Raw genomic sequence first — 21,236 nt, forward strand, 5'->3', positions numbered from 1 at the left:
AGTGAGTGACCCAAAGTCACTCAGCTGCCTTTCATGCTTAAAGTGGGCCTATAATTCATCTCCATTTTTCTCAGCCAGCAATTTAACCATTATGCAAAACTGGCTCTCTTCCCAGTAACCTAGAATGTTCTAACATATTGGCGTAATATATGTGTGGATTCAAGCACTGTGAACTAACAGGTGGAAATTTTGCCAATGTGAATATTTTCTGGGTGCCATCAGGGCCGGATTTAGATGAAAAGAGGCCCTAGGCTATTCCACTTATGAGGCCCTTTCACCAGTGGTGGGATTCAATTTTTTAAACAACAGGTTCTGTGGGCGTGGCTTAGTTGGGGGTGTGGCTTGGCAATCATGTGACTGGGTGGGCATGGCTAGCTGGTCACGTGACTGTGTAGGCGTGGGTAGCTCGTCATGTGACCGGGTGGGCATGGCTATGTGCATAGGGACTACTCAGAGGGCTGAAAAAAGTCATTTCTGACTGGGCCTCGCACTTTTGACCGGTCCTCACACTTATGACCATCCTCACATTTATGCCCGTGCAGCTTTTTTAACAACCATGTCACTCATTTCACAACTGCTTCTCTTCACCATGGTGACAAGATAGGGCAAAAACTTAAATGTGAGGACAGTCGTAAGTTCGAGGACTGGTCAAAAGTGCGAGGACCAGTCAGAAATAACTTTTTCAGCCCTCTGAGTAGTCCATATGCATAAAAGGATACAGCAATAGAGAGGGATGAAGGAAAGGAAGGGAAATTAGAGTAGGAGTGAGGGTAAGAGAGGGAGGAAGAGAGGAGGAGAAGGAGAAAGGAAGAGGAAGTAGGGAGGAGAAGAAGAGGGGGAGAAAGAGAAAGTAAGAAGGAAAGAAAAGAGAGAGGTGGTAGGTTTGAGGAGAAAGATTGCTGTACAATAAAAAAGATGAAAGGGAAGAAAGCCAACCCAAATATAAAGATATTAAGATAAAGAATGAATTGTTAAACTTTAAAGAATAAAAGAGAATAAATATGAATAAATAATTAGAAACACACATACAAACATACAATGTATTTTCTTTGAACAGAGTATTTGGCCGGTTCACAAATTTAAACAGTGTTTAGTCATTTCAATTAAATTTACAATTTCTATATTTCCTTTTTGCCATATTTATTCCTCATCTATTTTTGTAAAAAACCAATATTACCCTTCATCCTCATCTCTAATCTTAATCAAATTCAATTTTTCCCTTCTATTCTATATTATACCCCTTCCCATTGTCATCTATTTTTATATCCATCCTCACATTGGTTAATTATGTAATATTAGTTGTTTAATATAAATTCAACATTTTAATATAAATCAATTAGTTATATAACTACCTTTTTTGTATATTAATCAATATGAACATGAATATTCCAATTATTGCCATGCAATCCAATTTCTTACAAATCAATTAATTATATTTACCAATAATAATAAACCAAATAATTTCCCCCATGTATTCCTCCAAACCACAACTTAACCATTTCTGCTTTCAGAAATATACAATCAATAGTATCTCAATTATTACAATTTCCTAGTTAAATAGAGCTTTTTTTCTTTTGTGTTTTAAAATCCTGAACTCTCCTCTTTTTCCCTAAATTTCCCATTGTTTGCACCTACCTTTCTTGGTGAGGAAAAAGAATAGAATTCTGCCTGCCTAATTTTCCAACCTTGCAGCAACAGCAAAGCAGTTTCAGTTTCGTTTCTCAGCATAGCTAGGGGGAAAAAAATCAGCACTCTTTGCAAGGAAGCAGAAGAGCCCTGAGCAAAACAGCTGAGACAAATCAGCTGAGAGCAGGGAGGCCAATTAGCCTATGCTGAAGCTCCATGGGCCAATAAAGTTACAAAAAAAAAACACCGAACCCTTTGTTAAATTGCTGGCTCCCCCGCCCCTCGCCCACCACTATTTATTGGCAATAAATAGTGGTGCGGAGGGGCGGGGCAAGCCAGCAATTTAACAAAGGGTTCGGCTGCACCACTGGCTCTAGGGCGGCCCTTTGAAGACCCGCGGCAAGAATTTGAAGTTTTTTTTTCCTCTAGCCATCAGAGGCAGCAATAGATTGGGAGTGGGCGGGGTAAGCGAACGGCCGGCGATCCAACAGAGCAGAGAGTGAGGGTGAGTGAAGGCGTGGAAGCTACTTTCTCCATCCTGCTCTCTTGCGTCCGGAGCCGGTGGGGAACCACATGGCAGCCCACATGGATCCCAGGCAGCAGAACTCAGGCTAGGGAAGGGGTGGGCAATTGTGGCTCTTTTGCAACCTGTGGCCTTCAACTCCCAGAATTCCTGAGACAGCCAAGCTGTCTCAGGAATTCTGGAAGTTGAAGTCCACAGGTTGTAAAAGAGCCACAATTGCCTACCCCTGGCTACGGTAGGCTGGCGCCGTGCGGGTGGGAGGCGAGGGGCGGGCGAGCCAGCAATTTAACAAAGGGTTCGTCCGAACCCCCTAGAACCCCCAGAATCCCACCACTGTGTAGGCCCCTCTTGATCTTGAGGCCCTAGGCTGAAGCCTAGTTAGCCTATAGGAAAATCCGGCCCTGGGTGCCATCCAAGATTTTTGGATATGGCACCCAATGTGCTGACCACCATGGCTGGTTTACGCCATAATCTTTCAATTTCTATTTTCAGATCTTGATGTTTTTATGACCTTCTCCAACATTTTGTCCTCTATTCCACTACCTCTTGGCATTATGTTTATCTAGTAAGGATTTTGTCTGTTTTATCAGAAGCAGACTTAGCCGAATTATGATATAAAGGCAACTGATGCTTTAAGGTTTTCATGCACTGGAAGCCATCTTAGAGCCAATGAAATGTTTGGGCTAAGAATCAATATAACAGTTGAATCCCAAGATTGTGCTACCAATTAACTGAGATGTGACTTGTAGTTTTTGAAAAAAGAGGGGGAGAATTAGTAAAAAATCACCAGATGTAGACCCAGTAGGAAATATCAGCAGAATACTGAATTGAGCAGAGTTCTCTCAAGACCATTGTCACACAATGGACCAGGGAGATGAAAGGGATTATTGGACACTATTGTTCTGGAGTGCCATTTCTGGCCAGAGGGAGCTCAGAATGCTTCCTATTTTTGAGAAGATATGTGCAGCGAAGCAAACTGATAGATGATTAGAGTGCAGGTGGCATAAATCATGCAGCAAATACAACTGAGCAGAAGTGGGAGTGCATAATCATATCTGCCACATGGCAGTGGAAGTACTTAAGAGGGCTGACTTCTATAGTATTACTGCATGCTCAGTGAACTGCCCAGTAGTGCTTTCTTTAGTGGTGGATAGCTAATCAAGATTAGGTTAATCCAAAAGCAGCTGTCCACTTAATTAAAAATGCAATAGACAGAATGCTTACATTCACACCAAATCAATTGGCACAGTTCATACAGAACATGTGGAGATCATGGAGATACTACTAGATTTGACTTTGGAACAGTTTGTTACTGCAGCTTAAAGAACAGGACAAGATGCTGGGGTTGGTGGTCAGAACTATTACCTGACCCTTTGATCAGTTTTTCCCAAAGCTGGGTATCATTCAGATGATTGCCTATAAACGTCAACTCCCATAATTTTCTTTAATGCCCATTCTGGCAAGGAAATTCTGGAAGTTGAAATCCACATGTCTGGAAGGCTCTAGGTTGGGGGGGGGAAGCTACTTCAATTCTTACTAATAAAGGGTGGTAAAATGAAACAGAAAGGGTTTAACTGTATGGATCTGTATGGATAGATTAGGCATTGGCTAGTCAGTGATGTCTTCAGAAGAAGCCAATTTGTAGTTCTACTTCTATGTGCTAGAGGGAAAGTGTTATCTACAATTAAAACAAACAGGCATAAACATAATAATAATGCTCCAGAATGATATTCATCTATCATTGCCAAGATTAATTTCACTAATATTGACCTACATCTAATGAATTAATGATTTCAGAAAGTAGCTCATCATCTCCAGAGAATTAAATGAAATGGAAAACCAGATGTGAATTTTCTCTAAGATGATACCACACACGTCCCTCCATCAGAAAATCAACTATAAAGCCTGTTAAAGGTTCAACTCTGGATAATGTTAAAATGGTACAAACCCTCAATGATGGCAGATAGTTGGAGAACTATGAATGATACCTGCTAGTGTTTGTAGAAATTGGTGAGGGAACATACACCTACATAATTTGTTTGTAATTTTTAAAACACAGATTCACAAGTATAACATATTCAATAGTCTACATGATGCAACTTTACCATATCATCCTCATTTTTCTACAGTATAGCCAGTTAACCATAAACAAGATTAATATTCCTCTTTCTCTTTTGGAAAGAGACTATCAAGATATAAAAGGAAAAAATGTATATAAATTTGAATCTTCAGTATGTATCAGAACAATTCTCTGACAGTAATCATATATTTCAATTTTCATTCATGCCTCTCTTTCTCAGTAATGACAATTTATTGCACTCAATGTCAAATTATCATAAAGACAAAAATAAGAATTTATAAGAATTTACATTGGTGGATTCATGCTAGAAAGACTCCAATAAGATTGCTTTTTCAGTAGAATGTACAGCAAAATATGACTCTAAGAATTTTAAAAAACCTGTACAAATGTTCGCAAGCAGGTTCTGTTTAACAGTTGGGAAAAATTATATGCCTTTTACAGTGCTCAGGAACATTTAAGAATTTGTTAATTAAACTGCTTGTGGAACAGATGGAATGGTTATTTGGAATCTAATTATGTTAAGTTGTCTAGAGTTTGCAGATTTTAACAAGCTCAATAAAATGAATGATTACATATCAATCACAATTAGAGATACCAATAAGATAGACTGAATAATAATGGTAACATGTCAAGCATGGAAACACAAAGAACAACAGGCACTGGAAACTCTAATTAGGAATTAAACAACCCATCTTTACCCCTGGGAAAAAAGACTGAGGATATTTGCACAATTTCTTTCATTTCATGTACCAGTACATGGATCAATTCTTGCATTTCCCTTCTCCCATTATTTTGTCCATAACCTGAATCCACCTGCAGAAATGAACAGACTGTCAAATTTTTAATCAGCATTAAACATCCTGAATATGCTGGCTAGTAATGGCATTGCCATCTGACTTCTTAAAAGATTACGTTTCAGTCATAGGTCTAAAAAGGCCATCGTCAGTCAATTATCACTTTTATTCTTGTGTATTCTGGTATATGTTTAGATACGCTAAACTCAAACTAATCTGCTTTAATAAAAGTTTTTGATATCTGGAAATAATGTAAATAAAAAAATATGACTAATGATTATCACCTCATTGAAGACAGGTAGGTCCAGTTTCTATTAAAAAAAATTTTTTTTTGAAAAATTGTATGCAATAAAATTTCATGTATTTAAGTGCCATCTGATTTATTTATTTATTTATTATTTATATTTCTATGCTGCCCAACTCTCTGAGGACTCTGGGCGGCTTACAACAAAGACAGTATAAACAATATACAATAAAAGATGCTAAAAAACCCCATACACACCGCTCATGGCCGGATCTCGCAAGATCGCAGTGGCTAGATCAATGGCCCCAAGCCTGCTGGAAAAGCCAGGTTTTCACCATTTTCCGGTGATTTAAGACAAGTCTGGGTAGCTCACCATGTAACAAAAATAAAAACGCAATATGAATAATCAATGAAAAAGAAATAAATATAAGTAAAGAAATAAAGCACATTAGGAAAAAAATGGTGACTGGCAGCCACACACAAAATACACTCCACAAGGGCTCCATCTACTGCAGCTCAATGCTGGGAAAACAGCCAGGCCTTTAAGGCCTTCTGGAACATCATCAGGGTGGGGAGCTACACAAATTTCCAATATAGTTTCCAATTCTATTGTTATAATCAAAAACTAAAAATAACTTTAAAGCAAGTTTCAAAAAGAGTCTTATAGTATTATGGTATGTGCTGTTGTGAAGGGTTACTATAGTTTTAAAAAATTATTCTATAAACCACGGGCTTGAATATCTAATGTCACAACATGCTGCATTTCTTTATTCCAGCCATTAAGCAACATGGCTTTAAAGTAGAGCTTGGTTTGCTACTTTACATGAATGAGACATACATTGTCTTATTATCACAGTATGTTGGGCCTTATGATTGCAATTCAACATTGCATTAACTGGTTTCCACTAATGCTGATCATTGTCTTTCTTTTATTCCATCCTGCACATTCTCAATACTGAAAGTGCAAGTGTGTGTGTCTGTGTGTGTCTGTGTGTGTTCAAGGTGATAAGGGACACTGCCCCCTCCTTCCGTCAGTTTAAACCTTTCCCATTACTGGAAACATAGTATTAGATTTTATTTTTAATGTTTAAACATCACAACAAAATTACATAAATTTTTTCTTTGCGTCCTCCACCTTTTTTTTTAAGCTTTCTCCTCCCTAAATTGTGTTTATTCTCTATTCTGTCTCACGAATTAACATGCATATCCCCAGATTAAAAAAAACTGTTAAGCTGCCTCTGTATCACCACTTCAAAACACCAAAATGCAGGCATTGCTATTTGTCTTTCCTAAGATATGTACATAGCCCAAGGCTTTGAGGAACCTTTGCCCTCCCTCTTATTTTGCCAATTCTTTTGTAGTAAGCCCTTAGAAACTCTTTCTCTCTGGGTTGAGGGCTACCAGTAGTTATAAGAATTTTTTTAAAAAAACATCCAAGGCATATTTCAGATATATGGTTAAACTATGCATTTTGAATTAATTTGTTTATATATAGTCCTCAGTTAAAGATCATTCATTCAGCAAGTGTTCAAACTTCTGAAGGCGCTTAATGAGTGGTACTTATGACTGTCAGTCCTCAAGAGTTCCAGTCGTCCCAGCAGCCCCAGTCACATTATCACAATCTGGGAGTTTGGCAAACAGATGCACTTAACAACGGTTGCAGCATCCCATGGTCAAAGGTTTGTCATTTGTGACTTTCCCTGCCAGCTTCCTACCATCAAAGTCAATGGAGAAGACGGCAGGGAAGACTGCAAGTGCTCTGTTAAGTCACACTCCTGCAGTCTTTTCTCCTGAGCAGCTCCGCTACAGAGTACAAGATCAGCACACATACCACAGCACCTTTCTACCTGCAGCAGCCACCTGCGCACCCTCCTCACTTGGCAGCAGCCATTGGGAGCTCCACTGCAATGCCACAGCAGCCATTTAGCTGTCATCGGCTTGCTTGCGAGCTCCTGGGACTTGCAACTTTCTGCCAGCTTCTTTGCTGACTTTGCTTGTTGGAAGTTGCAAGGAGGTCCTCACTTAATGACAAGGACTGCTATCACTAAGTGATACGATCACGAGATTTAGTGCTTTATGACCGGATTGCTTAACAACAGAAATTCTGGTCTCAATTACCATTGTTAAGCAAGGACTACCCTGTTTCCCCCAAAATAAGACATCCCCTTATAATAAATCCAATCGGGCTTTTGAGGGCACGGCAATAAGGCCAAGCACTTATTTCAGGGTTCAAAAAAATATAAGATAGGGTCTCATTTTCAGGGAAACACAATATCTGTTTATGTTGTATATTTCAGTTGTTGTTGATAAAATGGTTTGTTTTCTTCAATTTTAAGAAAAGATATTGAGCAATGATGGCAAAGTATGATAAATGGCACAGGCTTATGATTTTCATGGCTTTCTTATATACTATTTGGACGCACTTGATTGACTACAGGGAGTTAGTACTTTCTAAATGTATTGTCTATTTACTAGTCTGCACTAAAACAATTTTATTCTAGAACTGGTTATTTTTTAATGCTGTTTTTAGCATGTCACATAAGACTGAACAACCTAGTGTTGGCTTAAAAGGGCTAGGCACCCATCATATAACTGAAACAAGAACCTAACATTCTGGTTTTGCAACTATTGATAATGACAAGATTTTTCATTTCATATTGATTATGCTTTTGTGTATTCACCATTGTTCCGATGCAATTTTCAGTGGCAGAATACTTGAACTACTGCAGACATAAAAACAAGGGTTTTAGTATACATTCATATATTGAAGGCTGTTTTAACCAACACTGACTTTTCAAATTAGTTCTTCATTACTTTGTATCAGACAATTGCAAAGCCTCTTCCTATTAATCAGAACATAACCATTTTAGATAAGCATAAGGCTGCAATATATAAGAATTCAACTAATTATCCAAGTCTAACTATATTGTTTAAAACCAGACTTTTAACAAATGTATTTTCAAATGTATTTTCATTAATATATTATTCCACTCAATGAAATTTATGGTAAAATATTTCTCATACATTTTAATTCACATTTTGTCTAAGAAGTTATTCTTTAGATTTCCAAAGATCTGTGACTGAAGCAAAAGATTTTCTCCCCGAGGGGCTAAAAGTGTGGGTGTGGAAGAGGGCTTTTGTTTGAAAAATTAGCAATGCTATGAGTCATTGTGCATTAGTGCTAGAATAGTTTTGCATCTTGTATGAACCCAGACACCATATGTCATGCGAGGACCTATTACTTTATTCGGTGCTGTTGCTGACAGGCAGACACGTGGATATCCCCAATGGAAAGACTGTCTCTTCTCTGTAGTGAGTACAGGAACCCAGTGATCTGAACACATCAGACATTGTAACTAGCAGCAGGAACAGCTGGTAAGCTAGGAAGAAGCAATGGCAATACCAAACTAGAATGTTAATGAGAATGTATGAGCTAAACCACAGTGCTAGCCTCAAAGGGGGAAAAGTCAAATTCATTTTATGTTACTCGTTCATGTAACATATCATTTAGATTTCTTTCTTTTTGAAAACATACTATTTCCTTCCAATTAAAGCATTAGTTCATATAGTTATAAAACAGGTAACTATTAATGAAGATTCTCAGGATTTCAAGGCATCTTTAGATTTACTTAAGTTGCGCTTTCCTCTAAAAATAGGAAGGTACTTTTTGAACTGAAGAACATAATTTATTTGTTTTCAATATCACAGAACCAACACTATTTTAGCTTAGTTAAGTAAATATTAAAAGGACACTAAAGGCTACTACAAATAGGAATGCAATTCAAAATACATTCATGTACCTGGCTATATATAATTAATATAATTATTCATTTGGAACAGCAAGATAAACCTTTGACTATTACTAACTTTATAAAAACCAAAGGATAACTACTTCTTTATACAAGTTCCTGTGCATGTGTGTATATGAGTGTGAGCTACCTGCTTTTTAAAAATAAGTCCACCAGTGTTTTCTCAATAATTTGAGGTGGAAGAACTCGGAACTGCAGTTTCCAGTAGAGAAACCAGTGGCTCAGAGACAGAAAAAATATTAATTCAAAACACAATACAAATACAAGAATAGTATATTTCAAGCCAGGGACATCGTATATGACAAGCAACGGCCTCTACATTTTATATGGCATTGCCATTGAGAAAGAGAAGTTGCAGCAGACCTTCTTGAGTAAACACTGGGAAAATGAGGTGAGGGAGCATTCTTGTCCCCAAACAGTAGCTGAAAATGCAGGAGTGTACAACAAAGAAAAGAACAGCAGACAAAATAGACAGCAATGTTTAGGTGACAGGCTGGAAAGCATTACATTCAACTTGGAGCAGGAAAACACGGATGGAGGCCTGGAAGCAAATAGAAAATGGCAGGACCAATTCCTGTCCTCAAGAATGTTGGAGAGGGCATGATGGAGCAACCTGGCAATATGTGGATATGCTTTGCTGTAGGAATACTGAAGCCCAATATTTATTCCATTTTGCCTATTGGTCTTTTAAGGGAAAAAGAGTAGTTGAAAAAAACAAGCCTCACTATTACATAACTGACTGTTATGGCCTGGCAGGAATGCATCTCCCAACCATGACTGACTGTAGTAGCCAAACTCTAACTAATGGTGCCTGACTGATTAATGGGGAAAGGGGGTTTGTAATATCACAAAGCCTTGCCAGTATTCCCCTGGTGCAAAGACTCATTGGGTACTAGGCACTTCCCTCATAATCCTCTCTATTATGAGCATCCATGCCCTGCTGCCTTTGCTGCTCTTCCATCTGTACTCAACAGAAGTAGCAGCAAAAAATGGGCATTTGAGGAGTAAGGCTGAAATTTTCCATCTGCTGAAACTCTGCCCTCAACATGTCACTGGAAGTGGAAAAAAGGGCCTGTTTAACAAACTTTCAGTAATTCAAGACCCATTGCCCCATTCTAAATTAGCTTGTTTTGACTTTAATCATTATATAAACAAACCTGATTTGTTTCATGCTGAAGTATTGACTGTTCACTATATAATTCCTGATTGGATAGAATTATCAACATTATTTCTAATGTTAATATTAAAAAAAAACACCAAAATGGCACTGAAGCAGCAGCAAGAAAATAACAATTTAAAAGCATGAACAATTGCTCAACTTATTTTTTCTTTTCTGAAAAGATTTGTGCTTAGACATGTAGATCCACATACAGCCACAATAAAAATGCCTTAATATCAGGGGAAGACAATGTCACTTATTGGGGAAAGTTCGACTACTGGACCTAGGTTTTCTTTTCCTGGGTCTAAACAAGTGGTCCCCAACCTTTCCGGCGTGATGGCCTGAGGGGGAGGAAGAGGAGATGGTTCCAAGTGAGTGGTAGATACTCACACAAATGAAACTGTGTGAGTGCACATGCTCACTGCTTGCACAAGTGGGTCTGTGAGTGTCTGCTGGCCTGCCACTTCCACAGCCCTGTTCCTAACGGGCTGCTGTTCTTACTGAAAGGAATGACAAAGTTTTGGTGCCTAACTGCAAAACTGGATAGTTGATACACTGTTGCAAAATTTCATAGAATATCTGGACGCCCCAATGTTCTACATGCAATGGGAGTGGGCATGGATGTCATGAACTTTGGCAGTGATGTCTGCAGTAACTTCCAATTCTGGCTCCAGCTGCTACACTCTATAGCCCTGTCTTAGGATCTTATTAGCATAGTTTAAAAATTACTCTGAAAATATTACAGAAAAATATTCTCATGGAAGCTTGACAACTTGGCATAAACTTTTCAGATTGCTCATGGCAACAGATTCTAAAGCAACTGAAATTGAGAAGCAAATTATACATAATTCTAATCATGTGGCTGACTCCCTTGAATGCAGCATTTTCTTTTTTTGCCAATAATGAAAGCAGCCTCACTATCTGGAGGACCACATTTTTCTACCTTTCAAGAAGAAAATAAATTTTTTCCTCTGTCATTCTCCTTTGAGCACATTAACAGTTTGTACCTTTTAGTCATCCAGAGAAAGAATCCAGGCAATTGATTCAGCCAAGGCAGCGCTGGGCTGGATTAGATAGCTGAGATGAATTGATGGAGATTGCATGGAAATGAATGGGAAGAATATTTGAGATAGATAGATGTAGCAAAAGAGGGAAAGAGAATATAAATAGAAGGAGTGGAAGATGTCCACGGGTGGTAGAGATGCTGACAGACTTGTAAGAGTAAAGAGAATGAGAGCTGGATGAGGATGAAAAGTCAGAAGACTGACATGAAACATAAAGTCACAACATGCAAAATGATGAGGACTAACAGGAAAGCTGGGAAGAATTGCTATTGCTACAATTTGGTGGAAAACTGTTGCAGGATTAAAGTCTCAGTTAATATAGGACTGAGGCCATGAGAGTCAACATCGGTCATTCATGCCTGTTTCAAGCCCTGAACTCCTGTCACAGGTTCCATGTGAGGGATTGGACATCACAGGACCTGGCTAAACAACATAAGAAGTATGTACCAATCTTCCTTAGAGGTTGGGGACAGTGATACCGTATGATGAAGACAAGAAGACCTACTTGTGGAAAATGGGAGAGAGTAGCCTGTGCTCACTTGTACTTCAGTGAGGAAGGAACAGTTGGTGGGAGAAATAGGAATAAGGAAAAGTAATTGGGATGATAGGTGAGGATGAGAAGACAGACACAGAGGAAGATGATAGAATGGTTATGACAGACACTGTGTCTGAGTGTCTAAGAGGTGGTACAGATGAGGAAAGGATGTGATAGGGATGATTATAAGCTATAAGATCTGGTTGCAACTGCCAAGCCTGGAACAGGAGTGTCAGAGATAGGATATTTATTCATTTATTATTATTTTTAATAAGTAATTCATAGTGGCAAAAATACATAATACTCCTTCCTCCTTCTTTTTTCCCCTCAACAACCTTATGAGATGTGGCATACTGTTTAAGACAAACCTATTGATGTGAGAAATTGGCAGGCCATTCCAGAGAAAAGAGCTTGACTATTTGATTCCTATCTCCTCTTCCTGGTCAATTATTTCAATGCAACAGCAGTACTGGCATCAAATTACTGCTATTAAATGCTAGATTGTCATGAAATAAGATCAAATAGTGTCCATAATTTGGCCATTATCTTTACTGGGAGAGGTGGCATATGTCCTCTTTCAAATTCAAATTCAAATTCAATTCAAATGAACAATGCACAAGCAGGATCCCAAAATGATTCTGCATCAGCCATATTCCCAGGGTAGGGAAAGTAGGTATTACTACCTGAGATGATTTTGCAGCGACCAGGGATTATGCCCTACAGATGACAAGATGTAAATGTCTGTGATATTGGGCCACAGGCACTAGCCTTGGGATCTTCCTTGGGTACTCTTATTCTCCTAGATCTCCTCTTGGGAGTGGTGGTGAAGTATTATACTCTGGGGGAACAATTTCTGGAAAAATCTCTTCTCCCAGAATATAAAAATAGAAAATATATATAGATAGTACATATACAATGAGAGTTATTCTAACAGAACACAAACTTTAATATACACAACAACACTTTAAAAATTCTACTGCTCTTTCAGCACAATGCCCTCAAAAGGGAAAAAAAAACCCATCCGTGACCTACTTGTTTTTGAAATTTCTCATATTTTTCTTTATGAGAACATTGAAATATATACAGAAACAAAATCCTGTGGGCACATGGTACCATAATTTCAGAATTTCACAATTAAGAACATGTAACTAAGGAGAAAAGCCTAAATAAATTCTGTAAAGTTTATAATTCGGCTGCATGAGATTCCAAAATCCAAAAATGGAACCTAAAATAAGAGCAACTAACATGTATAATAATAAAATGGCTTCATATCTTTGAGGGATATTAATTTCTTTATAGTACCTATGAAATATATTAGTTCTTTGCAAACCTACATCACTCAGAAATAATAATACAATGTTAATGCTGCTTTGAAAGCTTCCCATGTTATTTACAGGTTGGAACACATTACAGCTATTGATTACTGCCTAGAGAATGTTCTTTCTGTGAGAAGTCAGGCACATGGAAGTGACAGTCAGCTGAGCTATTGATCTACTCCAACAAAGAAACCACACTCCAAAAGAAGGACAGTACTTCTTCACACCATTTATTAAACCTTCAATAATACTTATCTAGACACTACAGAGATTGGTATGATACGACTGAGCAATCACAAGCCTAGTAGCTTATAAGTACCATTCAGAGTTTTGGGCTGACAAGTTATATTTCTTTCCCTTTGGTGAGATAAAGCTAATAATTTTGAAAGACAAAAAAGTGAGGCCATTTCAATTTGCTGCATGGGAAAGGTAAATGCAAAATTTTACAAGTCTGAAAAGGATGATTTTTTTATTGACTCACTATGTTAATGTATTTTTGCCATATAATTTATATTTCATAATTTCAATCAATTCAATCCTTGAAGCACAAAAGTCTACACTGACCATTTATTATAATGAAATTCTATAGGAACCTACCTAACTCAGAGCCTTCCCAGAAAGAGATCAGGGAGACTGGGGGAAGATGTTCATGTAACCACACCCTAGATTCTAGGGCCTAGAACCTTTCAGGATATATGTAGTAGGTTAGGTTATAACTACAGTTTGGCAAGATTCTGTCCATTAAGTGAAATCAAATAAAGGGTTAAACTCCTCTGCCAAAAGACAATGGATCTCACTGTCTAGTTTCTGAGCTTGGGCCTGACAGTATCTCATTCTTCCTTTTTTCCTGCATACATTGGACCTTGGAAGGCCTTCCATTATCAAGTCAATGTTGAAAACTTACTCCTCCTCCTCCTCCTATGTTGAATTGCTTACTCAAGGCCTTTTCCAGTCTTGTCCACTCCAGAGAGGTCATCTCATTCTCAATATTTTTATTATTTTGTAAAGTTTTTCTTTTTGTTCAGTAAAAATACAGTACCTGGGTGAAAAAGATTGCTTACATTTTTGCATAGTAGTATTAGCAAAAACCTCTAAGACAGGGGTGTCAAACTGGTGGCCCACAGGCCGGATGTGTCATGTGCAGGCCACGCCCACCCCAGCTCCATGAAGGGAAAAAAGTTGTGAAACATCATGTGACGGCAACATGATGCCATGAGTTTGACATCCGTGCTCTAAGATCAGGAACCTCAATATGAACTACAGCAATGTTGCTTTTTTGCTGTGGCAAAGGGATCCATATTTTTTGTAGCCTTTGAAATATTTAGGATCCATTTAATATTCAATTCCTAAATGGCTCTCTTCCCCAGTTCCCCATGTTATAGTTTCCTTGCTGGTTTTCTGCTTTGATGGACAAGTGATAACTTTTTGCCTATTTATGTTTCCTTGTTCAAGAAACTGGATTTTGTTTTGTCCTGATGATTGACATAAGGCTTCACAGAAATACGGTATATCTGAAGAAAGACAGCTCAGAACTGACTTTAATGGAACTTTAAAGCAAATTCATCTCTTTACAGCCAGACATATTACATTTCTGGTTCTGAAGGTGCTGACATGATTACTAGGTAATCTTTAGAAAAACCTACAGATAAGATGAAGTGCCAGAAAATTGCAGAAAAGTGAACATAGTTTCAATATTCCAAAAAAGAGAAGAGAAAAAACACAGGAAATTATGGACCAGTTTTAAAAGAGATTACCAAGTAGAATGCCTGCAACCGTTACCAGGAGCCAACATGAATCTGTCAAGAAGCTATACCAAAGCAATGGTATCTCCTTTATGGCAGAATAAATACTTAGGTAGACTAAGAGAAAGTTGTAGATATAAATACATTGATCTCAATAAAATTACTATGTTTTTCATAGTATCCTTGTGGACAGCATGGATAAAAGTGGGCTAGAAGATAGTGTGGTCCACTGGATTTTCAACTGCTTGAATAATCATACCGATGTTATAAATGGCTCTACACTTACGAGGATGAAGTACTGAGTGAGCTCCCCAGTTCTCTGTTCTTAGTCCTTGTCATTTAACATTTTCCCCAGCAAAGTGACATGGTATATATGAATGTACATGTTGAGACAACTGAGAGTACTGAAATGGCTTTGCATAAGTAAGGAGTCAGGTGGAACTGTTGAAGCTTTCTGCATGAATCCATGTTATTCATGGAAACACACTATGCAATGCAGCAGCTAAAAAGATCAATGCAATTTTGTGCTTTATTAACAGAAGCACAACATCCAGCTCATGGGAGATAACAGCAGGACTGTACTCAGTTACACACAGTTGTATCTAGTTCTAATTACCAGACTAAAAGTGACATGGGAAAGCTAGAGTAGGTTCAGAAGAGAGCTACCAAGATAAATAAGGGACATAGAAATCAATCCCTTTGAGAAGTGATTAAAAGAGCTGAGCCTGTTTAACCTGCATATTAGAAGACTGAGGCACGATAGCAATTTACAAATATCTAAACTGTTTTCATGTATAAAAGGAGGTTGGTTCCTTGTTAAAGTTGAAGATATTCAAAGCTCTAAGAGTCTGAAATTAAAAAGTTTAAAATTAAATTTAGAATTAAAAATTAAAAGGACAAGATTAAAGCTGAATATTAGGAGGAATTCTCTTATGGTAGAAGTTTATTTTTTTTTACATCAGCAATGGATTCATTCTCACTGGAGGTTTTCAAGTGGACTGGATGACCACTAGGGATGGTTTAGTAAATTCCTTAGTAAAGATGACTTTCAAGATTGCTTCCAATTCATTTCTTTGATTTGATCATGACAGATTGCTCTAATATATAATCTTTAATAGTTTCTACAGCTAACCCAATGGGTCAAAAGTTTAGACATTTTCTGGAATTCATGTACTATATGTGTCAGTGTAGCAAATCAATGATACCCTTGGAGAAACTAATCAAGGCTGTTAGAAAAAAATAATTTAAATCCAGAAGACAAAGAAAATAATAGAAACTCAAACAATCTTTCCCTTAACTTTCTTGAGTATAAGGAGAGAGTTAGACTTTCATATACTATTAGGCTTTCAAAATTATATATTGATGAAGTTCCAATCATTCTTATGGAGTCTTTTTTCTGACCTGGCTACCTTTAAGAGCTTATAGCCAAACATCTGGATCATTTTGTTTCAGAGGAAAATTCATTATTTAAAAGATTTTTGCATCCAGCTGTAATCATCATCCACTTGTGATCTACGATGAACAAATACAAACATCACTGTAGCTCCTGCATGATTATAACTGGATTTGAAAAGAGCAGTGATATACTATTTTTCCTGATAGGGAAGAAGACATCAAGTCATCAAGATGATGGCTTTTCACAAGACAAGGTATCAGGTTTTATAGATCCAAAATGTGCTCATTGAATTGGAGGAAAGCAGACTAAGAATCCTATTTGAGAAAAACTCTGAACCAAAAAGTGTCCAGAATTATTTCCATTTGTTGGGGGAAAAAAACTTTGTATTTATGATAACATATTTCAATGTTTAAACAATGAATTGGATACTATCATGACATGTTATTTGATTCAAATAAAAATATGGAAAAGTTCTATTTAATGGGATTAAAACAAGCATTTGAAAGAATTTTAGTCACTTTCACTCTGAGTTGTGCCCCATTAGGCTTCACATCAAAACCAATCTCCTCTTCCTAGGATCCAAACTTTTCCAGCTCTCTGCACCAATGGATGTGTCATCATCCTTGAAGTAAAAGACTGAACAGGAATGTCAAATCTCCTGCACACATTTTCTCCCCTTCTAGTGAAGGATGGAAGGCAAATGAAATAATTTTGTTTTACAAGTATCAGGACAAACTAGTGTTGAGGCCTTTGGCTTGCTACCTGATTTTCAGAGGCCCATGCCAGATTCTGGGTCACTATCAGTTATTAGGGGATGCAAATAGGAATATATTAAACTGAAACACTCCCAATGATGTTAAGAGCCTTTTGACTCTTAACCAGAGACTGTATATATGTCAAATATATAAGCAATAAAAAGTGAAACTGTTACGTTGTTACTTAAAGTGATTCATATACAAATTTGCATTGAGAATTTTGCCAGATTTTTTTCCTTCCACATATCACATACATATTTTTCTTCTATATCGGCTTACCAGTTTTGAGGAAACCTTGTAATCTTGAATGCAGCTATGTTTATGCACTCTTCTTCCTATATGCATTAAATGTATCAGTAGGTTTAAACTTGATTGAATCTAAAAATACTGTTATTAAAGAGATTGAGATATACCATGTTTTTCAGCACATGTACTCCAAAGATAGATGAATTTTTCAATCCTGATTTAGAAACAAATGAAAAAGGATACAAGCTCTGATAGAGAGTTATAAGAGATTTCACAGCTCTGCTGGCATTGATACATGTGGCCCGTATAAGATTTGGCAACAGTTTTCCAGTCACAATTGCTCCATTAAACAAAGGACCAAAAAATGGGACCTGTCAATAAACAAACAACATGAATATAAAGCATTAAAGAAGTGAAAGAAATTCCCGTGGAAGAATTTGTATTATATTTGAGTTTTTAGCAGCAAAAGTGTAACACCTATGTTCACACATACTACTGTAAAAGTTTAATTTCCCTATTTTTGGTGGAAATCTTTGCTAAACTTGACTGCTATTACATAAATCAACCAATATTTACAGCATTTGAAAATAATCTTTAATAGTCTCAACAGAGTTGCCTTTATGTACTGGTTCTAAAACAAAATCATCATGTCAGAAACAACGAATATAATTATATATTATGGTAAACACATAGCCTATTAAATATGAATTCTGAATTTAGATGAAACTACATCCCTTAATAATCATTGTCAACTTTCAACATGCATGCTAGATCAATGAGAAAAATGTAAAAATAGTGTTTCCTGTATCTGAAAACAGCCCCTTCCCTCCTTACCTTTTCTATAATGTTCCATAATATATTTGGGAGGAATTTGAGATGGCTTTTCTTTGCTGCTTTTGAAACTAAAGCAATCTTATTGTATGGCATATATTACAAGACTTTTTTGTGGAATGTTTCCATTCTCAAAATGATAGGAAAGTCATCTTTCCTATCTTTGTTTTTTGGTGGTTTATTCATAATATGTGAAAATAACTTTTTGGATGAGATTGGTAACGAATTTAATGGGCTAGGATATTTGGTGATTCCAAAAGTTGTGCTTCTAGCAGCCAATAAAATGTACAGATATTTGAGTTTTCTTCAACATATTCTTTCTGTTTACATGTGCGTGTGCTTATATGAAAAGCAGAACCCAAAACCTGTGGTGACAAACTACCCGAGGGCTACAAGCAGATGATAATGGTGTCAAAACTGCACTCTAGGTTCTAAGGATGAAGTCACAGATATTAAAATAATTATAAGATTTCAATTTGACAAACCATCAAATAAAATGGATCATGTTTAATAAAATGATACTGTAGTCCATTAAAACATATATAGAAAGCATGAGAATGTCCTATAGATTTTCAAAATTCTTGTGATTGTAAAGCAATATTATCTTCATTTACATTTTTGCTTATTCAGTAATTATCGAGCAAAAGTAGTGCTATAACTCAATTAAAATACAGTTAAGTTTAAACAAACCATTTTAGTTAAGAGACCTATCTTTGATAGCAAGCAACATAGATTAAAAGCTTGTGAATGAGAAAATTATTGTACCAAATGGCTGAGCATTAATCTCTGACGACTAGCTTCAATATAACGAGGCATCTGTGTCCCAGGGACCTCTCAGTGTGTCCCTGGCGGTATGCACACTGTATGAGTCTCTATGGCATTCTTTGTCTGCTTTTACAGGCAGCTTTTCCCCTCATTGTTTAGAATATCTTAATGCATCTGTGATGGGTGGTATGCATTTATACTGAAAGACTTACTATTGTCTTCTCTCAGAGGCTTTGTTGAGCAAAAGACTGAATCATAGTTCCCAATAATTATATTGGTTAATTAAACAGACAAAAAAGTTTGTCAACCATTCAATGGCTACCAAGCAGGAAGATAAAAGTGAAAACAATAAAGCTGTAGCAATAACAAAAGTAACAGCTATCGCATCAGAGATTCTTATATCATGAAGCTATTAATACAAAATTGGTAAATGTTAACATTACTCCAGGTGTCTCTACTTGGATGCAAACAAAAAGGCTAACATTATGAATGTAAAAGACCAAATGTTACCATGGACCCTGAAACCGGAAAAAGAAGTGACAGCTTTTTCATTTGATTAGAGAACTCAATTTAAATACCAAGAAATGCTACTGGTTTGCACCAGTTTGGGCGAACTGGTAATAATAAAAGCTACCAGTTTGGGTGAACCCGTAGTATAAAAAACCTACTGGTTCATCCGAACCAGTATTTCTGACGATCAGCTGTGCCACGCGATATTCGCTAGAAAGCAGGAAATCCTGCTTTCTAACAAATCTAAATCGCGCGGCACAGCTGTTTCCCCCCTCGCTGTTCTACTTACCTTTAAAAGGCTCCTTTTCCCATGCAAAGTGTGCGTTTGGTGCGCACTGCATGTGCACAGCATGCATTTGGTATATATTGTGCATGTGTGTGCAATGTGCATTTGGTGTGCAGTGTGCATGCACGCGCACAGCGTGCATTTGGTGCATATCGCACATGTGCGGGCAGCGAACCAGTGGTAACCCGTGGAGGATTTCACCACTGGGACTGCCTATGTCAAATTACTGGTTTACAGAGATAAGCTCCAATAAAAGAAAATACATATGCTCTGGCAGAGCAAGCTACTATGTATAGGGAGCAAAACCTACACTAACTTGCACTGATGATTTACTTAATTGAATAATGGATGTCTACAAGCAAGCAACCAAGCTCAGAAAGCACTTAGGTAAACTGTTACACTGACTACAATCTCCTGAAATCTCTTCACAAAGAGGTCATCAACAAAACTTTCAGCAGGTTAAAATTGAAATTTGATTCTTCTGCTTAAAAGCACAGTGTTCTCTATCTTCTCTTTTTTAGTGCTAGACTTTTCATTGGTCCAAGCCTATCTTTTTAATCAAGTTATACATCTGAATTTTAATAACATAAAAGAGGCTCTGGAAGCCCCCTGCTTGAAAAAAGGGCAAGAGGCTCAGTTTAAAAACCCACGTGACAAATTAATAGACTTTAATATTAATAAACGTAATCTAAAAGTGTTATGTAAATACATTTCAATGAAAGAGATTTAATAACAGAGTGCCAAAACAGATGCTTGATTCCAACAAAATTCAGTATGTCAGATATTACTACTCTTCATTCTGATGCAAATTTCTAATTGCAAAATGTCTTTTAATTCTCTTCATGTCATCTGCTTCTGAATCTGAACTCCTTTTCTTTTTCTCTCTGAGTGCTTCAGTGCCTCAGGGTAACAGCAAGAACTATCCCAGAAGGCTGACTCAGTGTGCCATTCTGACATCACCTTAAAATGAATTTATTAAGCAGCTGAACATTTTCCCCACACCAAACAGTGCCATAGGGTGACATTAATAAACACACACTGAAAAATCTGTGTAAACTGTGAAAAATTACAGCAACTGAACAGGTGAAAATTAAATTCATCAATTTTGCTACTGGATATGATTGAAGGCACTAAAGAGTAAAGTAAGAGAACAGAAAATAAGAGCACATGATTATTTTTGCTCATCATATTTGATATGAATTCTTATATCAGATCCTTCTAAAAACATAAGCAGGTATTTTGAAGTTATACAACCATGTATTATTCAATCAAAAATAAAACTAAATAAAAGTGCATTTTTTTCTCTGAATGTTACCCTCAAACTATAGACTGTTCTTCATTTTTTTATTCTTTTTTATTGAAAATTAAGATAAAAATGAATACAGAATTAAAAGGAAAATAAAAAAGCAAAGGCAACTCTCCCCCCAAAAGAAAAAAAGAAAGAAAATAAAAAGAAAACATCTTGAATTTATTTTTGGGATTCATTATAGAGTGCGAAGGGCTTTTTTTCAAAACCTTTTGAGTCAGAATAAATAATTAACTGGGCGATGATATG

The 21,236-nt window shown here is 36.9% G+C and overlaps 1 protein-coding gene across 5 annotated transcripts in view; it reads right to left on the reverse strand.

The window, feature by feature from the left end:
* RALGAPA2 (Ral GTPase activating protein catalytic subunit alpha 2) overlaps window positions 1-21,236 on the reverse strand; it is a 172,026-nt gene that overhangs the window by 36,556 nt on the left and 114,234 nt on the right. For all 5 annotated transcript variants that reach the window (XM_034411756.2, XM_087890205.1, XM_034411753.2 and 2 more), the window contains one exon: window positions 17,533-17,660. In XM_034411756.2, coding sequence (XP_034267647.2) covers window positions 17,533-17,660 — 128 coding nt within the window. The remainder of the gene's footprint in view (window positions 1-17,532; window positions 17,661-21,236) is intronic.

The sequence above is a fragment of the Pantherophis guttatus genome, chromosome 3 (genome assembly GCF_059756535.1).
Source record: "Pantherophis guttatus breed Tessera chromosome 3, ASM5975653v1, whole genome shotgun sequence".
NCBI classification, from domain to species: Eukaryota; Metazoa; Chordata; class Lepidosauria; order Squamata; family Colubridae; genus Pantherophis; species Pantherophis guttatus.